The sequence below is a fragment of the Lissotriton helveticus genome, chromosome 11, assembly GCF_964261635.1.
Source record: "Lissotriton helveticus chromosome 11, aLisHel1.1, whole genome shotgun sequence".
Taxonomy (NCBI): Eukaryota; Metazoa; Chordata; class Amphibia; order Caudata; family Salamandridae; genus Lissotriton; species Lissotriton helveticus.
In genome coordinates this window covers 411153495-411180689 of record NC_136072.1, presented here as the reverse complement: position 1 = coordinate 411180689, position 27195 = coordinate 411153495, and the positions used below count along the sequence as shown (strand labels likewise).

At 43.7% G+C, this 27195-nt stretch overlaps 1 protein-coding gene across 4 annotated transcripts in view; it reads left to right on the top strand.

Moving 5' to 3' along the window:
- Positions 1 to 22631, top strand: part of NCK1 (NCK adaptor protein 1) — a 722331-nt gene extending 699700 nt beyond the window's left edge. For all 4 annotated transcript variants that reach the window (XM_078665865.1, XM_078665867.1, XM_078665866.1 and 1 more), the window contains one exon: positions 22005 to 22631. In XM_078665865.1, the coding sequence (XP_078521991.1) occupies positions 22005 to 22199 (195 nt within the window). In that variant the 3' untranslated portion in view covers positions 22200 to 22631. The remainder of the gene's footprint in view (positions 1 to 22004) is intronic.
- The last annotated feature ends 4564 nt before the right edge of the window (positions 22632 to 27195 follow it).

Below are 27195 nucleotides of genomic sequence, written 5' to 3'. Positions count from 1 at the left end.
CAAGAGATCAAGGCTAAATCCAACACCTTGTTTCCTTCCCAGTGTAAGAATTGGCTTTTGTAGTCTGGTCTGCCCTGTTCCCATGATGCACTGGGCCAGGGACAGACTAATTTGCATACAGCCAGGTTCTGAAACTGGGATGGTGCAATGAGCTAAAAAATGGTGTTGGATCTAGCCCTGATCTCTTGACTGGGTGAGAGTATTCTGCTTAATTCAGAGACACTGTCCCTCACCACCCCTTGTTGTAAATACTTTTGTCCACCCTAAGCGTGGAAGGGTATACTCAGACATGAGTCCCTTGCTCATTGCACCATCAGGATTCAAGCAAGCCGGGCCGAAGACGGCTGTAATGCCAGAAACCGGTCCCCGGAAGCTTGTTTCCTTCCCAGTGTAAGAATTGGCTTTTGTAGTCTGGTCTGCCCTGTTCCCATGATGCACTGGGCCAGGGACAGACTAATTTGCATACAGCCAGGTTCTGAAACTGGGATGGTGCAATGAGCTAAAAAACGGTGTTGGATCTAGCCCTGATCGCTTGACTGGGTGAGAGTATTCTGCTTAATTCAGAGACTCTGTCCCTCACCACCCCTTGTTGTAAATACTTTTGTCCACCCTAAGCGTGGAAGGGTATACTCAGACATGAGTCCCTTGCTCATTGCACCATCAGGATTCAAGCAAGCCGGGCCGAAGACGGCTGTAATGCCAGAAACCGGTCCCCGGAAGCTTGTTTCCTTCCCAGTGTAAGAATTGGCTTTTGTAGTCTGGTCTGCCCTGTTCCCATGATGCACTGGGCCAGGGACAGACTAATTTGCATACAGCCAGGTTCTGAAACTGGGATGGTGCAATGAGCTAAAAAACGGTGTTGGATCTAGCCCTGATCTCTTGACTGGGTGAGAGTATTCTGCTTAATTCAGAGACTCTGTCCCTCACCACCCCTTGTTGTAAATACTTTAATGAAGTGCAGCCTCCCAGTGGATTAGTGCAGCTTTTCGCAAGTACAGCTGAAAGCCCAAGAACTCCCGGCATCCCGGGAGGGGCGCCCCCCACCCTCGCAACTTCAGGGCACTTCCTTATGTACAGAGAGCTGGGTCGTGAGCAGCATTCCTCGCATTAAAGTGTCGTATCTAGAAACGCCCTCCGCTCAGGGAGCACGTCCTGCCATCGGTACAGCTTTCCAGAGCCTGCCCGCTGTTGGTCCTCACAGATAATTCTACTTTCGATGCAGGCAGGCCTTATGCGATCACTCTCTATCCTTGAACACAAGCAACGAGGGAGGGGGGGGTTGAGGAGCTCACAAAGACGGAAACGCCACGGAGACGACAATCGCGCATCCCACTCCTGCAAAAGACACTCCAAAAATGACCAAACATGACGACCAAAAAAAAAAAAAACACGCCTACCGCCACATGACATGGGCAAAAGCCTAAAATTCTCGGCAACGCCCACGAATCTGCTCCGGCATTGACGGACAGATCTCTGTTCCAATGGCTAATCTCCATTTATGGAGCTAGCCAATGGAACAGAGGTGCGGGACAGCACACACATACTGTAGACATAAGATTTCGCCTGCGCGAAAAGCTGCGCAGTGCGCAGCTTTCGACAGGCGAAACCTAAAAACGTCATGTCCTCAAATCTCCAAGTAGATGCCTAACGCAGAATACTTGAATCATTTCAGTACGGTGCCAGCATTCCAGGTCAAGACCATTCCAGGAAATGGGTAAGTACGGAGAAAAAAATTTACGAAAAAAGGACAAACACTAAAAATTGGAATAAAACACCCTTTCAGTAACTAGAGGCCTGTATTAACCATTCAGGAACTGTTTTTTTTTTCTTTTAACAAAAAGGGTAACTAATTTGGTAACATTAAAAAAAGCTTGTGATTTTTCCATTATTCCCTTCACAAAATGAGTCTTACTTCATATGCTTGTTGCAGATTTAGTGGTGTGGCGGGCACAGCTTGTGTCCTTGCTCATAGCAGTGGCAGCCTCTTTTCATGGGGGCCTCCATGGCAGCTCCTTTAGGAATAGTAGCTGCTGGGCGGAGTCAGCATTTTAAGTCCTTTACAGCACCACAATGTCTAGAGGACTTACTGCCCTCATTGCAGTGATCAGACGGTTCCCAAGCACGTCATTTGGGACTTCTGCAGTTGAAGCATTCCAGGTTGATTGAGATCCCGCTTCAGCAACAAGATGGCTACTCTTTTCTGGCCTTGGGAGCGGCAGTTCTTGGACGCGGAGCAGCTTCCAAATAACACTGGGGTGCTAGTACTTGCAGACTCCCTCACATCACGTGTCCTAGCTTCACTCTCTAGAGCAGTCAGCCTTCTCTGGCTGCTCCTTGCAATTACATCATGCTGGACTTCTCCTGAATATTCTCTCCTGCAGAGCCATTCCCTTTTCTACCCTCTCTTGGCAGGCTGGCTTCTAGGCACCAAGCATACATTTTAATTCCCCTGGCAGAAAGATGTAGATCTCAAATGATGCACCCTTACCTTTGGTAGACTGTCATGCTGACACTAGCCTTGGTTACACAGTAGTCCTTTGGGTGCTCTGCTGAGCACTCCATTACCATTTAATTGTCACACTCTTGGAATCCGAAGGTACTTTAGCAAATCAATTCAAATGCTGCCTGGCAGAGGTCGCCACTTGGATGGCTGCCAGCTGTCTGAAATTAAACGCTAATAAAACTGAAATCCTGATAGAAGGTAGAGCTCCCTCAATCTATACTTCAGCATGGTGGCCTGACCCCGTTGGCCAGCCCCGGAGCCCAGACACAAAGTCAAAAATCTAGAAGTGAGGTTTGACTCCATACTTACCGTTTAAAATCAGAATAGTAGCACTGCGGGCAAATGTTTTGGCACCTTGAAGGTCCTAAGGGAAATCTTGGACTAATCCCGCTGAAATCACTGAAAACGATTGTCCATGCTCTCATAACCTCTCAGTTGGACTATTGTAATGTCCTGTATCTGGGTGCTACCAAGGGCAGCTTGAGCACGCTTCAAAGAGTAGAAAACACAGCAGCTCGGCTAGTACTCAATCTTCCTAGAAGATCTTCCGCTTTGGCAGCCCTAACCCAATGTCACTGGCTCCCAGTAGCAAAAAGAATCAAGAATTCTTCACCAGCAAGGCTCTAAATATCTTCGCTCCTTGATTCAACCTTCTGTCCCTTTTCGCTCTCTCAGATCTTCAACAGCTAAACTAGCCAGGGTGCTAGGGGCTCGCTCCTTCTTTCTGGCTCCAAAATCTGGAAAACTCCCTCACGATCTTAAGAGCAGAACACTCTGAGAAAATTTTCAGAAGCAAACTGACAACCTGGTTATTCAGTTCTTCCTAATTATCAGTTTCTCCCACTACTTCGTCTCCATCTGTTTCATCAACAATCAGTTCTCTCTGTAGGTCCGTGGTCTCAGCGCAGGGACACACCGTCTGGTGTAACCAAATGCTTTATCATCCACTTATTATTCCTTGGTCACGAAGAACATGGGTTTGGAACAAAGTGTGGTTTTTTGGATCCCACTTTTATACATGTGTTCCTGACTGGATCTAGGTCTATTGCCCAAGGTTTTAGGACCAGTTTGAGGTAGTCCTTCCATTTGTCATATTCTCCTTGTTCCTCAGACCTAACCTTTGAGCAAGGTGATGGCTCTCACTGCAAGTAGCATTGAGGTCGGCTTCAAGCAGAAGTATCTAAACCTTGAAAACGATGGAATATGAGATCTCTGCACGGGCTTTAACTAGCCTTCTCAAAGCAATAATCTGTGACTTTCAAAAGAGCAGGCCTTGCCTAAAAACTTCACCATACCCCTACCATCTAGCAAATTTCAGTGCTCTGAAACAACTAATCTGCAGCCCTTTGCTAACAAAGTCTTAAAGTGGCTAAAGGTAGCCCTATCTCCACCCTTCAGTGTCTAGATCTTCAACCTCGAGCCACATAAATTCATGCACCATACTGTCTGGGCAAGCTATGTTCATCCACCATCTTATGCCATGCTAATTCAGGGGTATCTTAATGTATCCCACTGCTCCTCATACTTAGGCTTTCACAATAGTCTCTGCCATACATGTGCCACGCATTCACTACACATACTCGCACTTAACACACATACGGAATGTCAATGCGAGATTCAGGGTTTCACATAACAGAGGAACTTTACTTGAAAGGAGCGAGTAGGCTTGTCTTTTGTGAGACCGAGAAAAGGGTCTGGACATACTACTGATTCACAAAATAAGGTACTCTGTCAACACTATGGACACTGAACTGAAAGTGCCACTGAGGACACTCTTGGAACACCTCTCTAGATCACAGACTCGTTTCTGGCAGTAGCAGAGAGATGTCTTGGCCTGTGGCCACACTATGGATTAGATTGACGCCAGAGCCAGCAAAAAGCCAATATACCAGTTTCACGTGCAGTCGGGTACTTAGAGCAGGGAAATATACCCATTTACCATGCAAGGGACATTTCCACCAAGTTGCCAATTCTGCACAGAACATTATGGAAGTGAATAACAATTACACATTTGAAAGGGATTTTATGGATTCTTGTTGGTTAGGAAAATGGCGATTGTATTGTATATGGGTCATCAAACTATCATTTAAATTATTTTTGAACCATGTCGTATTTATTTTCCATGCTCGTGTGTTTAACCATGCCTTTCTTGTCTTTCCACATTTACTTTAAAGAAATTGGCTAACTCAAAATTTGAGTAATAGTTAATCTGAGCTTTGTGGATTTGTTTTATTGTGTAGACGACATAAACCAATTTATATTTTTGATTTAAATGTTCATATTGATATATCTGTCTATTGGCATATTCATTTATATATATATTAAACAAAAGCAAGTGCCATTGATAGAGCGCGCGAGGCCACCCGACCAATAGTTTTCGCCGTTTCCGGCTACAGGGCCCATATACTTTCAAATCACCATATACATCGATCGGGTGACTTCACGAGCTCTACCAAGTTGATGTGTGTGTGTTCCCTGCTAATAATTTTCAGTGCACCCGACTTACCATCCACCGATGCGGGTACCTAATGACCACAATGAATCAGGGAGCTAGCTGTAAAGGAAAGGCAGCAAAATGCAATCCCAAACAATAACATTCAAATACTGTTTAAATGACCACGGACAACTGGAAGTTTTAAAATGTTTATCTAAAATTCATTATTTTCTTGCATGAGGTACAGTAAAATAAGGCAATCAATAACCAAGATAACGTAAATTATATAGGCATAAAGAAATAATGACAGGGTAATCATTCAAATGTAATATGAAATGCAGATGGAAAATACTATAAGATCTCAGAAATGTTTAAGCATGGACGGTTTATGCATGAATAACTATGGGAGGGCCTATAAAGAATAACACGCTTCACTTAAAGTGAATGGGCCTTTGAACAATCTAGGCAATGAAGTTCTAGACCATATCATAAAATTACAGACTGCAATGCAAAATATAATTTCTAACCAGTGAGAAGACATAGGAACAAGACCTTATGGAAAAATATGTAATTGACTTTCAATAGTTGCGGAAAGGCATGGAAAATATAACATCTGCAATGATGAACTTTATTAAAGCAAAAGTTAGAAATTCAGAAGGTGCAAGATTTAAGAGTTTCAGAGCAATATTTACCTAGAAAGGTGTGGAAACCAAACCCTGGCCACGGGTCAGTTAAGGACAGGAAACCCTCAAGGAAGGATACCCCTCAAAGGACAGCAGGTGCAGAATGGACACCCAGGACAGAACAGGATACCCTCGGAATAGGAATCAGGACAGGACCCTCAGGACAGGACAGCAAACCCTCAGGACAGGACCCTCTTCAGGACAGGACCGGAACCCACAGTTCGGAAGCAACGCCTGCGCTCCACCCGCTCTGCAGCTATCGATCAAGACCCCGATTGGGTCAGCGAACTCCCAGCTAAGTGCTTTGCTGGCACTTTAAGGTTCAGTAGAACCTCAGTCTAAGGTCAAATTCGAACAGAGTGCTTCACAGCGCTCTGTATCTTCAGTCACCTATTGAGTGCGTTGGGTCAGTGACAGGTCAGCTAAACCAGACAAGTCGGACGGTTCACTAGGTGAACCCAGGGTAGATATACAGTTTGGGTCAGTGTACCACCCCCCAATGTTGCAAAGTGTCAGAATCCTTCAATTTGGATTGGTCCTAAGGTAGGATTTGGGTAACACACCAATCACGACATAGAGTTTCAAGCCCACATTTGCATAATAGGGTACCGCCTAACTAGATTGGGGTTCTCATGAGAACTGGTGCAGAAATACAATGGCAACTTTAACATTGTTGCTCTGTGAGCACATGTGATTGGTTCAGCCGAGTTTTCGGGTCGTTCTCAGGAGCATCTTGCTCATCACTGCCAACTGGCTGAGTTCCATCATTCAAGGTCTGCTCTGCCTTGGCAGGTCGCGCAGGCGCAGAAGGACCTCCAAAATGGTTCTCGGCACAGACAAACCCCATTCCCCGCGGTACATAAAAAGTAAACGAAAAACAAATTAATACATAATAATGTCATTATGAAACTACATCACAGGATTTGTACTTTTGACTCATCATCAAGAAATAAAACTATTGCATTAAATGTTAGCTACATTGACACAGTCACAAGAGCAGTGGCACGAGCAGTACCACATGATAAGCACAGCTATGAATTACGCATGCGCATAACTTTCCCTCCACTTCTGCAGACGCGTCAGGACACGTGAGTGTGGCTGACGCATGCGCAGTAACTAAATACAAGCGGCGGCCATTTTTAGATGACTCGAGTAAATTATTTAGTAAAACACATGTGCAAGCTTCACGATCCTTATCAAACTAAACGTAAATGTTAGTAGAACATACACTGGTTACCTTATTACACATAAACGAGGTTCTTGACTTCGGCAAGCCGCAAAATATGCGAAGCTTTGCTTCATCAATCCCCTCTTTGATGATATTTACTATCATCACAAATTATAATGGAACCAGATGCCAACTTTCTTTCACACTTTGTAAAGTTCTATTTCTTCCAGCAACCGTTCTAACTTTTCTCTCTCAGTTTTAGTAGGGTGAGAAGTCTTCACCTTTTTGTATATCTGATCATTCACTTCCTCTAATTCAATCTCATCCACACTTCGTTTCACTCCTCTTGCATTTACCTCGTGCTTTTTGGTGCGCTTGCGGTATTTACAGCATAAGAAAATGGAAAGTATAATAAGACCTATAATACCAATTGGCATCAGAATTTTGAACAATAAGCTTTTACCTATGCTAGCAAGCCAATGACCTACATTTGAGAGACCATCTACCAGTCTCTTCCAGGCACTATCAACCTCGAGTGGTTTGAGTTCCTTTGCCAAATTAGTAATGTTTTTCACATATCTTTTGATCTGTACACTTTTATCCGGAATATAGGTGCAACAATGTTGCGCCTTCAACATCCGGCAGACTCCGCCCTCTTTCGCTAATAAGGTGTCAAGAGCAAGTCGATTCTGCAAAACCATTGATCTGATCGCAACCATTTCAGTATTGACCAGCAGAAATCCATGAGCTGTTTCAGTAGACAGCACATCCACTATAGTAGACAATTTGCAAATTCTGTGAGTGTTCAGAACCACTCCCACTCCAGGTATCAGTGCACTGAAAATACTACCCATAATTTCACCTATACTTTCTCTTTTACTACGCACTAAGCCATTAGTATCTTCATTGCTTCCAGCTTTCCCATTCACATGGTATATTTTCGGGAAGACAATGCCAAAGTAGCAGCTTCCATACCAGTGATCCGGCAATTTGAAATAAGCCTTGTCCCCACAAATATAATAAATTCCAGGAAACACAGGCTCTGACCCATTTTTGAAACCCCAACCTCCAATTACCTTGTAATTATGTTCGCATTCGCTGGAACCAATGAAAACATTATTATAATAGCTAGTCTTCTCGCGGTGAAGACATAGCTTGCCTTTCTTTTCAAAATCCAGCAACAGAGCAGGACCCGCTCCACCAGATGAGGTGCCTTCTATGTTCTCTGCCCACTTTGGCTTTTTCTGACTTTCGTCATTAGCCTTCTTTTGAATTTTAATTCTTCTTTTCTCTGCCATGTTCAGGAACATTTTTTCCTGCTCACGCAAAGAACAAGTCAAGTTATCTCTGTGTGCGTCTGCTATGTCAATGTTACCTATAGTCAGAAAGTAGTCTCCCATATATCTTATGGTGTCACTTTTTGTATGTACAGGATTCAAGTTCCCACGTATAGGAAGTTCAGAAAAGATCACGTCATTGTTAGAGTAATAATACTGTAACGGTCCTCTTTTGTAGAATAAACTAGCTAAAATGCTACAGGAGATTCCATATGTCAATGGCAGGTGATGGTATGTCACGCCTTCAGCCACAGAAGTAGGTAGCTTCATGCAGACATAGCAATCTTCAATTTCCATAGTCTCTACATAGTGTATTAACAAGTTTGCGAAAACATTTAAGTGTGTCTTGTTCTTAACTCCATGATAATGTAGTCCTCCCTCATCTGATGCTTCTAAGTTCTGTTTTGTTTGTCTCAGGGCTCTTTCATGTCGTGCTACACTCTGTGTTGTTAGCTCCTCACTGTCAGTATTTACAACTTCAGTAGGGACAATGTTAGTATCTTTACTTACAGCGAAGGGAATGAAAATTGTTAATCCTATCCAGATAACTATCAGTACTACTACACTACATATACACACCTTGCAACACGTCTTAAAACGGCTGCAACTAGGTCTACCATTCACTGTTGAATCAGACATTTTGGCTCAGAAGGAGTTTCTCGACCCCTCTTTTTGGCTTTACACAACTAGCTTACTTTGTGCAAATTCACGGTGGTTCGTCTTCTTCTTCAGCTGAGTACTCAGGGACGGGCTCTCCGTCGCTCACGTCAGTTATATCAAGATCTTCAAGTTCTTCCAAAACCAGTGTCCATTCAGGAGACTTGTACTTTTTGTTTTGTCTTTTTATTCGTTCACTCCTTCTTTTGGAAGAGTCTTCTTCTTGCTCTGCTATCCGAGCACTTCTTCTTGCTTCTGCACGTTTTTCTTCTACTGTCTTTATCCTTAGTCTCAATCTTTTTACAAACCTAGGCTCAAGGTTGTTTCTTTTCTTTAGTCTCTTAGTCGGTACTTGGACTTCACTTTCTTCTCTTATTCTCTTTTTCTCTTTATCTTGTGGTAATTCTTCTCCACTTTCTTCTTCTTCTACTTCCCCTATCTGGCTAGTTCCAGGGCTAGCATCAAATTCTTCTGCCTGGTTGCTAATCTGGCCTTGTTCAGGAATATTTTGTTTTTGGCTTTCGATTGTCTTTGTTTCTGTTTCTGTTTCTGTTTCCTGAACCCGTTCTTCTAACCCTCTCTGATCCTGTTCAAGCACTTCGATCTCTTGATTTTCTTCTGCTCGAACTATCACTCTATTTCTAGTCTCTCCTTTATCTGCATCAGGTGTTAGTGGTGGTGTATCGAACACCTGCTCTGTCCCTGTCTGACCTTCTCCTTCCTCAGTTTTGATGTGAATCTCAAGCGGCTGAGGTTCTTCGCCTGTGCCTTGCTTTTCCTGACTAGTCCACTCTCTACCTTCACTAAGTCGCTCTCTTGTTCTGATAGGATCTTCGGTCAGATCAATCATCGGTATCCATTCTTCTGGCCATATGCTTGGCAGCTCGTCTTCAGCTACTCCTGGCTCAGTTTCCTGGACCTCTTCAGCAGGCTGGATTCTTGGCAGTTCGTAGTCAACTACTCCTGGGCCAACGTCTGCTGTTCCTGCAACCTGACTGGTGCTGGGCTGCTCGTTGTCAGTTGCTTCTGGTCTGGCTCCTTCAGGGTCCTCTGCTGGTTGCCCTTCTTCTTCAAATCCTCTGTCTGGTAATACCTTCTGGGTGTGTCCAGCGTGGATCCACTGGGGAACACCTGCGACCTTCACTGCCGTGGTTGTTACCAGGATTACTTGGCGTTTCTTTCCCCACCTTGGTGCCAGACAGCTTGATCGAGTGTGCTTCTTTATTTTGACCCAATCTCCTGGAACCAAGCTGTGGAGAGGAGTCGTTGGATTGAGGAAGCCGTCGTCTCCAATCTGGCGAGAGATAGAACGCACTTGATCACCCAATCTTCTGCAGTATTCAAGCACCAAATCATCAGTAATATTCAACAGTTTGCTTCCTGGCACCCATGCTTGTCTCATCACTCTTCCCATAATGATTTCATGGGGACTTAGGCCTGTCTTGCGGTCAGGAACACTTCTCAGTCCCATCAGGACCAGGGGCAGGGCCTTCACCCAGGTCATGCCAGTAGCATTTGTCAGCTTTGCTAGTCTGTTTTTGATAGTTCCATTTACTTGTTCCACTATTCCAGAAGCCTCTGGGTGGTATGCACAATGCAGTTTTTGCCTTATTCCGAAGGCCTTACATAATTCAGCCAGTATCTCATTCTGGAAATGTCCACCCTTATCTGATTCAATAATGTATGGTATGCCGAATCTAGGTATCAGTTCTTTTAGTAAACACTTCGCTACTGTCAGTGCGTCACTTTTGGGAGTAGGGTAAGCTTCTACCCATTTTGAAAATACACAAACAATGACAAGGACATATCGCTTTCCTTCACAACGGGGCATGGTGATGAAATCAATCTGTATTTTTATAAAGGGACCCCCTGATCTCCCAATCTTGCTCAGTTCAACCATTGTCCTCTTGCCTGGGTTCATCTGTTGACATGACAGGCACCTCTGGCAGAGGGACTCTGCTACCTTCCTGAACTTTTTACTGTACCAAGTCTGTTGAAATACCAGAATCATGGCATCCCTACCAATGTGTGAACCTTCGTGTATTAATCTTGCCATTGCGCCAAGCAAGTGTCGGGGTAACACAGGCATACCAGTTGGGCCCAAAATCACACCATCCACACGCCTTGGTCTACACCCATCCTCCTTCCATTTCTCTCTTTCTTGCCAAGGAGCCGATTCCTGCCACTCTCTCACTTCATCCCATGTAGGCACTTCTTCAAACACCTGAAGCTGGCAGCTGGTTCCTGCCCCCCCTCGTTTTGGATTTACAATATACCGATCTTTGGCACACCATTGGGCCACTCGGTCAGCATAGTCGTTTCCCAGTGATACTTTGTCCATGCTCTTTTTATGAGCAGCACATTTTACCACTGCCAGTTCTTTGGGCAACTGGATGGCCTCTAAAAGGTCATGAACAACCTTTGCATTCCGAATGAGAGTACCTGAGGAAGTCATGAATTCCCTCTGCAGCCACAATTGGCCAAAGTCATGCACAACTCCATAACAGTACTGACTGTCAGTATACACTGTTATGCGTAAGTCCTTCCCAATTTTGCAAGCTTTTATCATAGCTATTAATTCGGCTACTTGTGCAGACTTGATGTTATATAGGTAACCTGCTTCTTCAATTTTTGTGAAAGAGACTACTGCATAAGCAGCACTCAAGCCTCCTAGTTCATGTCTTAGACAGGAACCATCCACAAATAGTTCTTTATCATGTTCAGGCAATGGCACTTCTTTTATGTCTGGGCGTGGTTTAGTACTGAACTCTGTCAGGTCAATACAATCATGTTCATCATCATCCCCACCTTCTATTTCCAAGGGGTCGGGGAGTAAAGTGGCAGGGTTCAGAATACCGCACCTAACAATGCTTACATTTGCTGCACCCACAAGAATCCTCTCGTATTTAGTCAGCCGACTAGGGGTGAGATACTGTGTTTTAGTTCTGGTCAATAGAATTACCACTCCATGTGAAACATACACGGTCACAGGATGTCCCATGACAATGGACTCACTCTGTTCCAAACTTGCACAGGTAGCAGCTACTGCTTTCAGACAGCCTGGTAACCCAGCAGCTACTGGGTCCAAAGTGGCAGAGAAATATGCTACGGGCCTTCTGGTCGTGCCATGTTCTTGAGTCAGGACTGACAATGCGCAATTATCGCGAGTGTCACAGAATAAGGCAAATTCTTTGGAATAATCTGGCATTCCCAGCGCAGGGGCTGTACACAGACAGTTTTTCAGTCTTGTGAAAGCCATTAGGCTTTCATCATCCCACTCCACAATATCTGGCATTCCTCTCGTGGTCATTTTTATCAAAGGCCTGGCTAAGGCTGCAAATCCCAGAATCCACTGCCTGCAGTACCCTAGTACACCCAGGAACATTCTGACATCTTTTTGAGTACGGGGCAACTGCATCTTTTGAATTATTCTCACTCTTTCTGATGTGACTTTTCTGACACCCTTTTCTATTTGGTGTCCCAGATATTTCACTGATTTCGCACAGAACTGTAGTTTGTCAGGGGCCACTTTATGCCCTTTCTCACACAGATGATTTAGGAGGGCAATGGTGTCAACTACACAGTCCCTATGACTTTTAGACGCCAGTAGAAGGTCGTCTATGTACTGTACTAACACAGAGTTCCCAGGTAAGATCAAAGTCTCTAGACATTTTTTCAAGATCTGATTAAAGATAGAGGGGCTCTCTGTATACCCTTGAGGGACCCGGTTCCAACAATACACGTGACCTTCGAAGGCAAATGAGAAAAGAAATTTGCTGTCGGGGTGCAGGGGTATCGAAAAGAATGCATGACATAAATCAATCACAGTGAACCATTCAGCATCCCAAGGAATCTGGTACAATATCACTGCAGGGTTCGGGACAATAGGGCAGCAAGGAACTACAATTTTGTTAACCTTTCTCAGGTCTTGCACTACCCTATACTTGCCACTAGGCTTTTTGATGCCCATAATCGGTGAGTTGCATGGGCTGCTCATCACTTCCTGTATGATGTCTCCTTCTAATAATTTTTGTATTTCCAGAGTGACACCTGCTTTCACTTCAGCATTCATTCGGTAGGGCCTAGTGTTAGGATATACGGCATTGTCCTTGATGGCTATCTGTATGGGGTCCACATCTTTCATCAACCCCACATCTTTTCCAGTGAAATCCCACACCTCTGGCTTTACGGCTTCCTGGAGTTCTTGGGGCAAGTCCTGCAGGGTCAATCTTTTAATTTCTGAGTCAGGTCTAAGTAACAATAATTTATAAATGCCATCTTCATCTGGGGTCTGTATTTCAACACCTTTTGGTGTGCAAAAGATGGTACAGTTCATTTTGCACAGCAAATCACGACCCAGTAGATTCACTGGACTGGTGTCACAGACGACAAATCTATGCATCTGTTTAAAATTTCCAATTGAAATCTCCATTGGTTCGGTAACAGGAGTACTAATCAATTGATTAGATACACCCACTACTTGGATATTTTCTCCCGAGAGGGGTAGGTTTGGAACGTCCACTGTTCTTACAGTAGAACGGGTAGCGCCAGTGTCCAACAGAAAGGTGACATCATTTCCGTCAACCTTTCCTTCAATATATGGTCCAGACTGGTCTACCGGCAAGGAAGCGCCAAGTACGCACTCCTCGTCCTCCCCTCTCAGGCCCCGTCAGTCCTGTTCATTACAAAGGAAGGTATCATTTAGCAGATACTGCGAAGTTGCTGTATTTCTGTTCTCCCCGCTTTCCCAAACCTCTATCTCTTCATCTTCTGCCTGTCTTCCCCTGTATACCTGCTTGGGTGCTCGAGGCACCTGGACTGTTTTTACCTGGGGTTGAGTCTTTCTTGGTCTTTCTTTCTGCGTCTGTGGAGTTAAATCAGGAGTTTTTTCATTAGCATCTACTAATTGGGGACACTCGTTTCGCCAGTGTCCAATTTCGCCGCACTGATGGCAGGGAAATTTCTTCATAGCCTCTTCCCTGCTAAATTTGGGCCGGGGCTTTCCTCCACCCCCTCCCCCAGGACTTTTGTTCTCAGCATTCTTAACCATGTTACTCAATTGTTTTTCCTGCTGTTCTGCGAGCTTCACCTGAGCCCACATCACCTTTTCCTTAAGGGCCTTTTTCTTTTCTGCCATCTCGTCCTCGCAGTACTTAGCGTACCGCAGGACCTCATCCATTTTCTTAGTATGCCAACAGATTTTATTATCTTTTATCCACTGACAAATTTCAGGTCTTAAACCATTTACAAACCTGTAAATAAAGTGCGTCATGTCCTTCAAATCGATGTTATCAATACCACTGTATGTTTTAAATACCTGCAATAACCTCTCATAGAAGGAGTGCACTGTCTCGTCCCTTTCCTGGGTTGTTCTATCTATTTTTGTCCAATCAGTTTCTTTTGCGGGCACCTTTTCTTTCAAATGCTGAATTACCTGCTCATATTTTCGCATGACATCCTTTGATGGCTCCCCAATTTCCTTGTTTCTTGGGTACTCCTCACTGGGCCAGTCTATGGCTATTTTACACTGGGTCCATAAATCTACTGGAACCACAATGTCGAAAAACCCATCCAGGTCTTTCCACAGACATTTCTGTACCTTCACGAACCTCTCCACCTGCCTGTACCAGTCAACTGGTTTCTCTCGTAATTTTGGAAAATCGTTCGTGAAGGACACAATATCCTGCCTAGACCAGGGGACATGCACATATTTCCCTCCTGGAACTTCGCGCATGGGGCATAGCTGCTCAGGTTTTTCTACCTCCCTTAAAGCAAACTCAGGAGTCGCTTGTCGGGAGCGAACCTCTTCCCTCTTTTTCGCCCACCTGCTTCTCCATCTTTCCACATCTCCCCATTTCTGCAGTACCCCCATTAATTCTTTAATCTGCAGCTTTTTTCCCGTCACATTCAGGTGCTCTATATCCTTGTCTGAGAAGTCTGCTCTGTACGGTTTCTGTAAGGGCTTGGATTTTGAGATATCTACCCCCATACTAACTGCTGTTTCGGTCAGTTTTTCGTGGAGCACTCTGGTGTTTCTTGTAAAGCTTTTACATATGAACGACAATTCTTCTTCAGAGTAGGTATTCAATCGATCCAACCCCACATTTCCTGCCATTAATTCTTCTATTTCGACCCTCAGCTTGTAGAGGTCTAAAGGTTTCGTTTGCGGAGTCTGCTTCTCTAATTCACGACTCCAACTCTCAATTTCATCCGGAGTTACCAGAGAGACATTCCTAGTACCTGTTGCTGACTCTAATTTAATTTCTTTTGTATTAAAAGGGTTATGCCTCTGCTGTAGTCCCTTTCCAGTCTGTTTGTTTGGCAATTCCAAGAACGCAACTTCAGACTCGCACTCACTGGACTGATCATCTATGATGATCGGTTCCTGTCTCGGGGTTGCCATGACTGGGGTCATAACTGGAGTGATCGGATTTCCCTGACCATTTCCGTATAACGGGACCACCGGTCCAATAGTTACTGGAATAGTCAACGCCTCAGGACTGGTATTTAACTGGGAAATTTTCTGAATTATTTCTGTCCTTTGTCTAGCTAGAGCCTCTTGCTCCTTTTCCACTAGTACCCTTCTTAAAGTTGTGTCATGTAATATCTGTGGGGTTAATGGAGGAGTAAAACTCGGGGCAGTAGGATGCGTTTCACTTGGTCCTCCCCCATAATTTGGTTTCGGGAATAAAGTTCCAGTATTAAAGGACCTGCGCTCTTCCCCACAGGGAGGTTGAACAAAAGGCAGTCCTGAATTCGATGGTTTCTCTTCGCTTTCATACAAGGGTCTGGGAAAAAAGATTTTCGTACGTGAATATTTTTCTTCCTGGCTCGCGGGCACTTTGGGATATATATCCCTTGTTTCCGCCGGTTCGGGTTTTTCAGGATAGGGCAATACTTGACCACCCCCTCCCAGTCCCAGGGACCTGTCTTCTTCCTTTAGGAAGTGGCGTCGGGGAGCATCTCCTACACTAGAAGGTCGGGTTCCCTCATTGTAAGGTGGCGGACTTCTGGTACAGATGTCATCTAGCAATTCATCATCTGATTCCCCCAGGGCCCCCCAATGCTTAAATTTTTCAGTACTTTTCTCACCCGCTCCAATGTTATGACATGCCGGCATCATGGGAAACAGACCCTCAACAATCATGCTCTGCCTCCACTGTTTCATCCTTTTATCCCTGGACTCCTGTTTCTGCCTGGGGTACCACTTGGTCAAACCCTTGTCCATTCGGGGTCTTTCTCTTTCAAAAGCCTCAATCTCCCATTCCTCTAATGCCTCATACTGCGTTAGTCTCGGTCTGGGATGCAATTCGTTCATCCGAGTCCTTAAATTAAATAGGATCCTACCATTGAAAGTACCATCTAACGGAAAAGCCAATACTCCGTCATCTTTTGTGTATTTCACCCAATTCTCCAACCACACACAGGTATTGTTCCCTCGGTCAAACATCATGAATGAGGCAGGAGTATTAGGTGGTGGGACAAGAACACCTTCTCTAGATTTAATCGGTTTGTCCGTTTTAAAATAATTTTTCACCTTACTTATAAGGGACATTTTTCTCTTTGTTCCGTACATAATATCGTATCTATTAGTCTTCCACTGATCCCTTTCAAACCCTAGGTGCCTTGGATCAGGTCGAGTTCCTGTAGTCTGCGAGTGCCACATACGACTTCTGCGCTTAACTTTGTTTACAAACTACCTCCAATCAGAACGCGCTTCAGAAATTCGTGCAACCAATGGGTGCGCGACACTAAATAAGCTCGGCCAATGGGTGCGCGGACCCTTCGTGAGACAGTTCCCACGCTCCGGCGCTCACCCCTCCTTTACAATTCCAGCTCCGCTACCCGCCCGCTGCTTCTACCAATCCCAGCGCGGCACAGAGTGACGTCAGAGGCACTTCGCGACTGACTCCCTCCCTTCACAAGGTAACGGAAACTTTCTTTCTTTTAAAGTGCTCAGTGCTTGGTTATTTTACAACAAATACACATTCGCCACAGTGCTCAAGTGTCTAGACAGAGAAAGAATTGTTTTACTGCAAGTAAACTACTTCCATTTACTTTTCACTCGCTGCGGGCAGATCTCTTCCGCCTACCCTTCACTCTAGCATCGGTGAACCTGTTATTCCCCTAAACTCATCCACTTCTTTCCGGGATATATTCCGAGTTTAAGGTTTCTCAGCGGACCCCTCTGCTTTCACTTTAGCTCCGAGGAACCTGCTACTCTTCCGATGTGACCCTTACTAGGTTACGCCACTATGGGAATTTTGCCAATGAACCCCGTTACTGTCATTTATTCACACATGTATTCAGAAAACCCTAGTTAGTGCTTCCCGGTTATCCTAACCTGCACCTAACTTTCCTCGAACCTGTGACCTCAGGACAATGGATTCTATTCACCACTTGCCCTTTCAATTCCCCGGGGAGTTCGGACAACAAGAAACTAAACGGTTGACAAACGCATGGATTAATACATATAGTAATATAAGAACAAGAATAATAACAATGCAAAAATTCATGAGTTTCAGCAGCGTATTCACAAGAGAATGATCAGGTCTCTTAGAACAGCCGCTCTTCTAGCAGCATCAATATACTAGCAGCTTCCGACTCAACTAGTCCAACTAATCCCTGCCTTACTCTCCACTAGTCCCTAACCATCCTCTAGCTACCAGAAAACTGATAGAGCGCGCGAGGCCACCCGACCAATAGTTTTCGCCGTTTCCGGCTACAGGGCCCATATACTTTCAAATCACCATATACATCGATCGGGTGACTTCACGAGCTCTACCAAGTTGATGTGTGTGTGTTCCCTGCTAATAATTTTCAGTGCACCCGACTTACCATCCACCGATGCGGGTACCTAATGACCACAATGAATCAGGGAGCTAGCTGTAAAGGAAAGGCAGCAAAATGCAATCCCAAACAATAACATTCAAATACTGTTTAAATGACCACGGACAACTGGAAGTTTTAAAATGTTTATCTAAAATTCATTATTTTCTTGCATGAGGTACAGTAAAATAAGGCAATCAATAACCAAGATAACGTAAATTATATAGGCATAAAGAAATAATGACAGGGTAATCATTCAAATGTAATATGAAATGCAGATGGAAAATACTATAAGATCTCAGAAATGTTTAAGCATGGACGGTTTATGCATGAATAACTATGGGAGGGCCTATAAAGAATAACACGCTTCACTTAAAGTGAATGGGCCTTTGAACAATCTAGGCAATGAAGTTCTAGACCATATCATAAAATTACAGACTGCAATGCAAAATATAATTTCTAACCAGTGAGAAGACATAGGAACAAGACCTTATGGAAAAATATGTAATTGACTTTCAATAGTTGCGGAAAGGCATGGAAAATATAACATCTGCAATGATGAACTTTATTAAAGCAAAAGTTAGAAATTCAGAAGGTGCAAGATTTAAGAGTTTCAGAGCAATATTTACCTAGAAAGGTGTGGAAACCAAACCCTGGCCACGGGTCAGTTAAGGACAGGAAACCCTCAAGGAAGGATACCCCTCAAAGGACAGCAGGTGCAGAATGGACACCCAGGACAGAACAGGATACCCTCGGAATAGGAATCAGGACAGGACCCTCAGGACAGGACAGCAAACCCTCAGGACAGGACCCTCTTCAGGACAGGACCGGAACCCACAGTTCGGAAGCAACGCCTGCGCTCCACCCGCTCTGCAGCTATCGATCAAGACCCCGATTGGGTCAGCGAACTCCCAGCTAAGTGCTTTGCTGGCACTTTAAGGTTCAGTAGAACCTCAGTCTAAGGTCAAATTCGAACAGAGTGCTTCACAGCGCTCTGTATCTTCAGTCACCTATTGAGTGCGTTGGGTCAGTGACAGGTCAGCTAAACCAGACAAGTCGGACGGTTCACTAGGTGAACCCAGGGTAGATATACAGTTTGGGTCAGTGTACCACCCCCCAATGTTGCAAAGTGTCAGAATCCTTCAATTTGGATTGGTCCTAAGGTAGGATTTGGGTAACACACCAATCACGACATAGAGTTTCAAGCCCACATTTGCATAATAGGGTACCGCCTAACTAGATTGGGGTTCTCATGAGAACTGGTGCAGAAATACAATGGCAACTTTAACATTGTTGCTCTGTGAGCACATGTGATTGGTTCAGCCGAGTTTTCGGGTCGTTCTCAGGAGCATCTTGCTCATCACTGCCAACTGGCTGAGTTCCATCATTCAAGGTCTGCTCTGCCTTGGCAGGTCGCGCAGGCGCAGAAGGACCTCCAAAATGGTTCTCGGCACAGACAAACCCCATTCCCCGCGGTACATAAAAAGTAAACGAAAAACAAATTAATACATAATAATGTCATTATGAAACTACATCACAGGATTTGTACTTTTGACTCATCATCAAGAAATAAAACTATTGTATTAAATGTTAGCTACATTGACACAGTCACAAGAGCAGTGGCACGAGCAGTACCACATGATAAGCACAGCTATGAATTACGCATGCGCATAACTTTCCCTCCACTTCTGCAGACGCGTCAGGACACGTGAGTGTGGCTGACGCATGCGCAGTAACTAAATACAAGCGGCGGCCATTTTTAGATGACTCGAGTAAATTATTTAGTAAAACACATGTGCAAGCTTCACGATCCTTATCAAACTAAACGTAAATGTTAGTAGAACATACACTGGTTACCTTATTACACATAAACGAGGTTCTTGACTTCGGCAAGCCGCAAAATATGCGAAGCTTTGCTTCATCACCATTAGCTCAATATTTGTGCCACTCGCCTTGCCCGTGCTATGTAGACAACTTGTACATCTCATTACTTTCTGTCTCTTGTAATATGTTTGAAAACTGTCCAAATGGTGCAAAGGTGGATATTTAATTAGGCTATCCTTGGAGGAAAAATAATACACACTCTGCACTGTGAGTTTGAGAGCGGTGTGTACCATAAGGGTTCGTTTTCACAAGTCTACTTTGGCGGGTTTAGTCTTACTGTTCTACTTCTCCATCTTCAGTATGGTCAATACAGTTCGACCCGCTGGTTCTCATTTGTAGGGGCCTTCATCAGGCCTTGGGATGTAGTCGACCACTGGTCCTCGTCAATTAGTGTAAACCTGTGTCTGTTTTAAGTGCTGGATTTTGTGACTGAATCACTTTAGTTGCTAAAGGCAGTTTTCTGCCTCTACTCCAGTCCGTGCTTTCCCAGATTCTGGCAAGGTATGTACTCACCGTCCTCAGTCAGTGGGACTCTCTGGTATCCTTAAACAACAGGGCAAGGGGCAGATTTACAAGCCGCTTGCGCCACTTTTGCACCGCTGTTGCGTCACTTCTGTGATGCAGCGGCGGCGTAAAGCTAGCGCCATGCTGCGGGGGATTTACAACGTGACGCATCTAGGGAGATGCGTCACGTTGTAAAGCCCTGCGCCTGCAGGTTTCATGTGGGCGTACTGGCGCAGGTTGGGCGTTCCGGCGCAGGAACGCCTCAGAAAAGTGCCCGAGTGAAATCTACAAGATTTCCCTCAGTCACTTTTCCAACCCCACTGTGTCAAAACCTTGTGCCTGCTTGAAGCAGCCGTAAGGTGTGACGCACCATGTGGAAGATAGGCCGGGTTGGCACAATGCTAGAGTTGCATCACACCCGCGACACAACTCCAGCACTGTGCCAACCTTACGCCGGCAGATGCGACACGCATCTGCCTATCCTTGCGCCATGGCGTGCCGCTTTGTAAATGCGGCGCATCCATGGCATTGCGTGTCGCACGTTTCTTGGAGCATCCCTGCTGATTTACAAGGATGTGCCAGGTAACATAAATTTGCCCCCAAGGACTTAGTGCAATCAGCATCTTGTTGTCTGGGAGTGACATTTTCAGACATCATTGGATGCAGATAAAAAAATCATTTTATGGACCTTATTTCCAGATAATCTCATTGTATATGGTAAAATACAAAGAGGCACTGGAAAAGCAAACGTTTAGAAGTTTGTCAGAAAGTAAACTTTCTCTTTATTATGGCAAGAGATGTGCCTGCCCCAAAAAATAGAAGACTATCCCGATTCGCTTCAGATAAACTCCACATCCACATTTTATATAAACTTGTGCCCCAGCCCCATCCTAGCGTTGATAGTTCATGACAATTTACTGTGGAACCCAAAAAACAAGGGCACATAATAGCTCCTGAGCCCCATTTGGCAGTAAAGGATTCCATATTTACCCAAGTTTGAAACCAGCTATCACAAATATATCTGAATCGTCCAAGCTACCCTGCTACAGAGGACATGATTTTTTAGGATGTCTCGTAGAGGTTGCAGCTTTGAAACAAGCATTTGCAATGCAGTAGGTCTTGCATTTATGAGTTTCGTAAATGTGGCACCTATTGCATTACAAATGCTAACTTGTAAAAACGCCAATGCGGTACTTTAACTTTAATATCGGTGCGCCCCTTTCTTTAGACAAGCAGAGTCTAAAGAAAGGGGCATTGCCGCCATTAAAGTGAAAGCGCAGTATGGGGCGCTTTTACAAAAAAAGAATTTGTCAAGTTGACAATTACGTTTGTTTTATTTTTTTGTAAAAGCGCCCCATACCACACTTTCACTTTAACGGTGACCACGCCTCTTTCCTTAGACTGGACAAGTTTAAGAAGAGCAGTGCGGTCAACATTAAAGTGCAAGTGCGGCATGGGGCATTTATAAAAAATAAAAATAAAAACCTGTTGGGAGAAAACCATTAAGCAAAATAGTGCGTGGAGGCTGTAATTAAAGCCTACCGAGCAACAACACATGTAAAAGGGGTTGTCCTCGTGAGAGGTTACAAATGAAGACAAGGAGGGACTGACAAGCCTTTTTATGAATCAGAAGCCAGTATTTACGAAGGGCAATGACACAAGCCAATGACAAATATGGGAAGAGAGTGGGTGGGGCTTCAAGTGCATACTCCAATACAGCATGCCTCACAGGGCAGCCCATGCGCTGCCCAGGCTCGACCTAAAAATCTCTCTTCTGTGAAACAAAATTAGGTTGTTTTGTCGTAGTTTAGAGCTAGACTTAAGTGTTGCACATCATTAAAAAACAAGCGGCAATAAAAGTGAGCAAACAAAAGTAGAACGGTCATGCTTATTTTGGTATCTTGAACCAGTTTGTTACAAAACAGAACAATGCTGCATAAAAAGCAATAACCACATTTATTTCGAGCATGAATACTCAATCTGTGTTTTTCTTTTTCCATTTCAGCCTCATGACTTCTCCATCTCGCTGAAAGCCCAAGGCAAGAACAAGCATTTTAAAGTTCAGATGAAGGACAGCACCTACTGCATCGGGCAGCGCAAGTTCAGCACCATGGAGGAGCTAGTGGAACATTACAAAAAAGCACCCATTTTCACAAGTGAGCAGGGCGAGAAGCTCTACCTCGTCAAGCCCCTGTCCTGATGGGCAACTGTGCCGGGAGCAAAAACCAACCGAACTTTGCCAAAACCTTGGCGGCTGTATTCAGCAGAGACTGACAGGAAACTAAGTGCACTGCCGGCCTGGCAGCCAGTGAGACAGCCATGTCTAACTATATCGACTATGACTCCATTTACAGCCGCACCTATGTTCTTTTTCTATTATGAATTTGTGTATTCTCTTTGTCCTCAGTGTATGGTAATTATTGGCCTCTTTGCCATGTTGATCTGGTTTCTTTTTGTTGCCGATGCCTCTCCTACTGTCACCACCGCTACCTTCCCTCCCACTCCTTTGCTTCAGACTCTGTGCTTACACGTTACCCTTCTCCAAAATCGACAAAATGTAAGGAATAAAAAAAGAACAAAAACTAGCACTGTGAGGTCTATTGCTTTGAAATAAAGTTCACACTATTCTTTTCTTGTGTCTCACTGTTGGAATTCACTTGACAGGTTGAAGATGAGTGACAGAAGATGCACGTGGATGACTTCAAGTTTCCAGTCAGGGGAGGTCTGCAGATACAGACCAAAGATTTATTTAAAATATGCCCATGTGGTACATTCTATTCACACGAGCTAAAGTTGAGGACTTACTCAAAGTCTTAACGCAGTTATTGTGATGTGCCAAGATGGCAGCACTGCAAACGGCAAAATTGAGAATGAAGAATGAAATACCCAAACCAATTCAATAAAAATAATGATATTTGTAATTTACCTCCACAGAAAGCTTTGTTTACTAGAAGTAAGGGAAAATAGGAATACAAACCTCTTATTCATTGGGTTAATATGAAACAAGAATGCCCAAACATCCTAAGAAATTTCAGATAAACATGGGCATGTTTTTCACCCGAAATAGTACTTACTCTTAAATATTCACTTATGAAATTTGACTGGGAAGTATCAAATATTGGTTATTAATTTAGGAGTGGGCGGCCCGTACAAGCTTTATTAACAGTGTGCTTAGGCCAAAACACAGTTCTTAGAGAATCTCTGCTTACATTCTGTTAGCTATGGCAAAGGCAGCAGCCAATCCTTATAGAAGTGCGTGTGTGTGTAAAGTTCAAGCTATACCAACAAGTTTAAGTAAAAAGAGAAGCACATAAGGCCCTAACTAATTTAGAAAAATAATGAAAGCATTAGTATAGACAGTTCATTAAAAATGTATGAGGATCCAGGGAGATAAATTTCTAAACGTATGCCCAAAAAGCGTCTAGATACATACTGGAAAAGGTCCTTCTGTCCACTCTTGCCCATCCCAGGTCCTCAAAGCAGACTTGTGAGCACTCCATCTCTCTCCACCCGGGGCTCTTGTAGAGCTAAGTCCTCTGGTCAGTTGGATACTCTTGGACTCAGTAGTCCTGCTTCTGTTTGTCACTCGAGCAGGATACCAGGATCCTAACCACTTGGCATCTGGGTGCCGTCGGGATTTACAGATGGTTCCTTCTTCTAGCAGGCCCTACTTCAGTTGTAGTTTTGCCAGGTCGAGGAGGTGGTCTAGAGCCAGCCTTATCCTGTGTGATGGCCAATGATTGGAGAATTTTCACCACCCAATCCTGTTTACTTTCTCACCCTCTTTTTCAACACGTTCTCTTCACTTTACTGTAAAAATAACCAGAAGTCCTAAATTCAACAGGGCTGAAGCCTTCTTCTCTACAGAATTGCTCCAATCAGACCCCTAGACAGTCCCCTCACCATCTGTCAGTGTCAGAATTGGCCCTCTGTCCTGCTGAAGCTAGAGCCAAGATTTTTAACAAAGTAACCCTTCATCAAAAATTGATTTCACTGTTACATTAGATTTTAAAACTAAGTAGAAAATAGCTTTGAATGATTTAGCTAGCAATTTTGCAAGCTAAAATGTAAAATAAATATTTTAATTACACCCAAGGTAGTTTTATGGAACATTGAGCTGAGCCTACACAGTGGAACTTGCCATTAGGCCTTAATTCACTGTGAGGGCCTTGAGACCCTCACAGGTGAGTAGTGCGATTTAAAAGCCCCTGATTGATTGAGGGCACCCTTTTCAATATATAGTTGCAACTTTTTAAAATACTAGGTACTTTTTTGGCTTACAAGGCACAATAGATCAATTGGGTGGAACCAATTTTATCAATAGTATTTTGCACACCGTGGTACTGAACAGCAATGTCACAGAGCACAGAGTTGTTACACTTGTAAAAAATAAGGTCCGCAAAATGTCAGTGATGACCTTGCAGAAAAGGTGGATTTTATTTCATCCACCTTATTACTGGAAGTATAGGAATATTTGTTGCCAAAAATGTTATTTTATTATGTATCCACTAGAATCAGTAGCACCAACATTATTTGCCCAGGTATCTCAGAGCGTTCATGTGTGACAGTGCAGATTGGGCAACGTCGTTTATATCAGTAGATTCATGATTATCTCTCAAGTGGAACTCCATGTTTTCATATATGAATGTAGACACTTCAGGCTAGGGACAAGTTAATTATGTAAATCTTCCAAAGAATGACCAGTTCCCAGGATTACCTGGTTATTAACTGTGTATGGTCAGTTTGCAACATGGGTGAATATAGGGAAGCATCTGGTATTCAGGATTTCTCACACTTCCAGGCCTCTTAACTTATCTGGGTCTTTAGTCTCTCAGCTGCCTTTCCATGCATGTACCTCAAGGTATGTATCTCTTCCACAGCAGGCAAGAGGACAAAACAAAATGCCATGCTACGACAATGGTCCAGTTTTTAAATTTCAATGCTGGATGTCCAAGTCTAGTATCCATGGCTCAAACTAACATGGTGGTCGCAGTTCATCTCCAGAGGTTGGAAATACCAGTCTTCTCATACCTCGACGACTGGCTACTGAAGGTGGACTAGCCTCAAATAGTCATATTCAAATAACTTTATTCAATTAAAAAAAAAAATAAGATCATAAAAGTGCAAAGCATCTTTCAGTGGAATCTCACAAATATAACATTCAGCCATATTTCTCAAAACATATCAAGTCAAAATGTGTATATACTAATAATTATTTTAAAATGCCAATTAAAAGAAAAAGATAAAAAACCGCAATTGTACAAAAGATAAAAGCCAACCTTAGCTAGACTCCAAAATATTTGTTTCATAACGTAATAAGCAGAATTCATATACAGTCTAACTAAAATAGTTTAAATAATATGACCATTTAATAGATTAATTAATTATTATTAAAATACAATGGATCTCCTAGTCGTAATCGCCAGACAAAGATAAAATGCCAAGCAGTAGCACACAAAGGCATCAGACAGCATTTGACAAACGTACAGTGCAGGGCAGCACTGTGTAAATGTATGTTTCTACACAAGTGGAACAATAAACTTTTTGCGATGTGTCCCATAAAATTTACAAAAGAAGATAAAATGCAAATTGGATTGAGGAGAGATTTCATCACATGGACAAACTGGCAATTTGTTTGGGGAATAGATTTTAGCTGGGTAACCCAACAAGCAAGGAATTAGATTTAATCAAAATCTCACCAATACAAAGCAGTGACGCATATTAGTAACAAAGGCTAAGTAAGAGTTTTAATTAAAAGGGATTAAAGGTAACCCTGAATGTAATATTACCATGGTTTGTTATGATTTGTTTCATACCTGTCATTCTGTCTGTTAGGAAAAGATTTTTAATTTCAACGACAATCGGCTGTCTCCCTATGAAGGGATTGCACTCCCAAAGCAATTAATCGTTCTCTTACATATTGAATCCAGGCAACACTGTGCCTGATCATGGGTTAAACAATCTTTAATAATATTTTGTGTTAGGACCACAGATTCGTTCTCCAAATCGAGTGCCATAACAAAACCGAGGCCTGGCAGATTAAAACTGATATATAGGGTGATTTCAGCTCTTTATGGAGGTTAAAATTTGAACCGCTTTTAGGTAGTGCTAGAGGTTTTTTGTAAAAGCCATCTTCTATGCTTTTTAATGTATCTTCATTTGCCATTCCCCAAATCCCTGCCCTATAGGTAGCTGCTGAGATTACTTTGGCTAAATACATCTTTTGAATTACCGCCAATGGTTTGGAGCCTAGTTTTTAATAAAAGAAAATACTGCCATGATACTGTTTTGCAGCGTGAATCTTTTCTGGATTCACTAGGCTGTGCATTATTCTGCCATCTAGAGGTTTGGTCCGGAATTGTAGTATTTCTTTAAACACCCAGTATAGAAAAGTGTGAGTAATTTCCACCTTACGACCAGCAACCTGGAAAGAGGAGTTCTTCTGGGTCGCTTCCTCGTAATCAAAATATACGTTTTTGTTTCACTGACCAAAAGGTCCAATGAAGCCTTATAGCGGACATACTCATCAATAAGCCTTTGCAGAGCTACCCCTGTCCTAGCTATCAGTACTGCATCATCTGCAAATAACAGTATGGGTATGTGCATTCTATTTACCATGGGGATGTCTGTTGTAGAATTTATCACTGCTCATTCTGCCCTATTTGTGTAAACAGAAAGGGAGTCAGGACACACCCCTGCCTGACTTCCCTAAGTTGCCTCCAGATGACGACTAACATGTTGACATTGTTGGACTTCTCCATCAATGTTCCAAAGTCACACCTGACTTCACAGCAGTTCCACTTCATTGGAGCCATTTTGGATATGGTGGTTTTCCTTGCCATCCCTACACCTCTATAATTTCAGGACATTCGGGTTATGATCCAGATATTTCAACCACTGATGTGGTTCTCAGTGAGAGTTAACTCTTCTGGCTGTCTTAAGTGTCCTGCAACCTGCTTGTGGACCACACCAGGTGATGCATTCAGGATCGGCAGTGAGATCTGAAGTCTCAGTGGGTTCAACACCAAGGAGACTAGTCCGAGTCCGTACAGGTGTTGAAGGAGTCTGCAAGAGATCTGTAGTGGTGGCTGCTCGACCGCAGTTGGACCAGCGGCAGACACCTCTCTCTATCCCACCCAGCACTGAGGGTCGTGACTGATGCACATTTGCTGGGCTGGGTTTGTCATCTGGCAGCA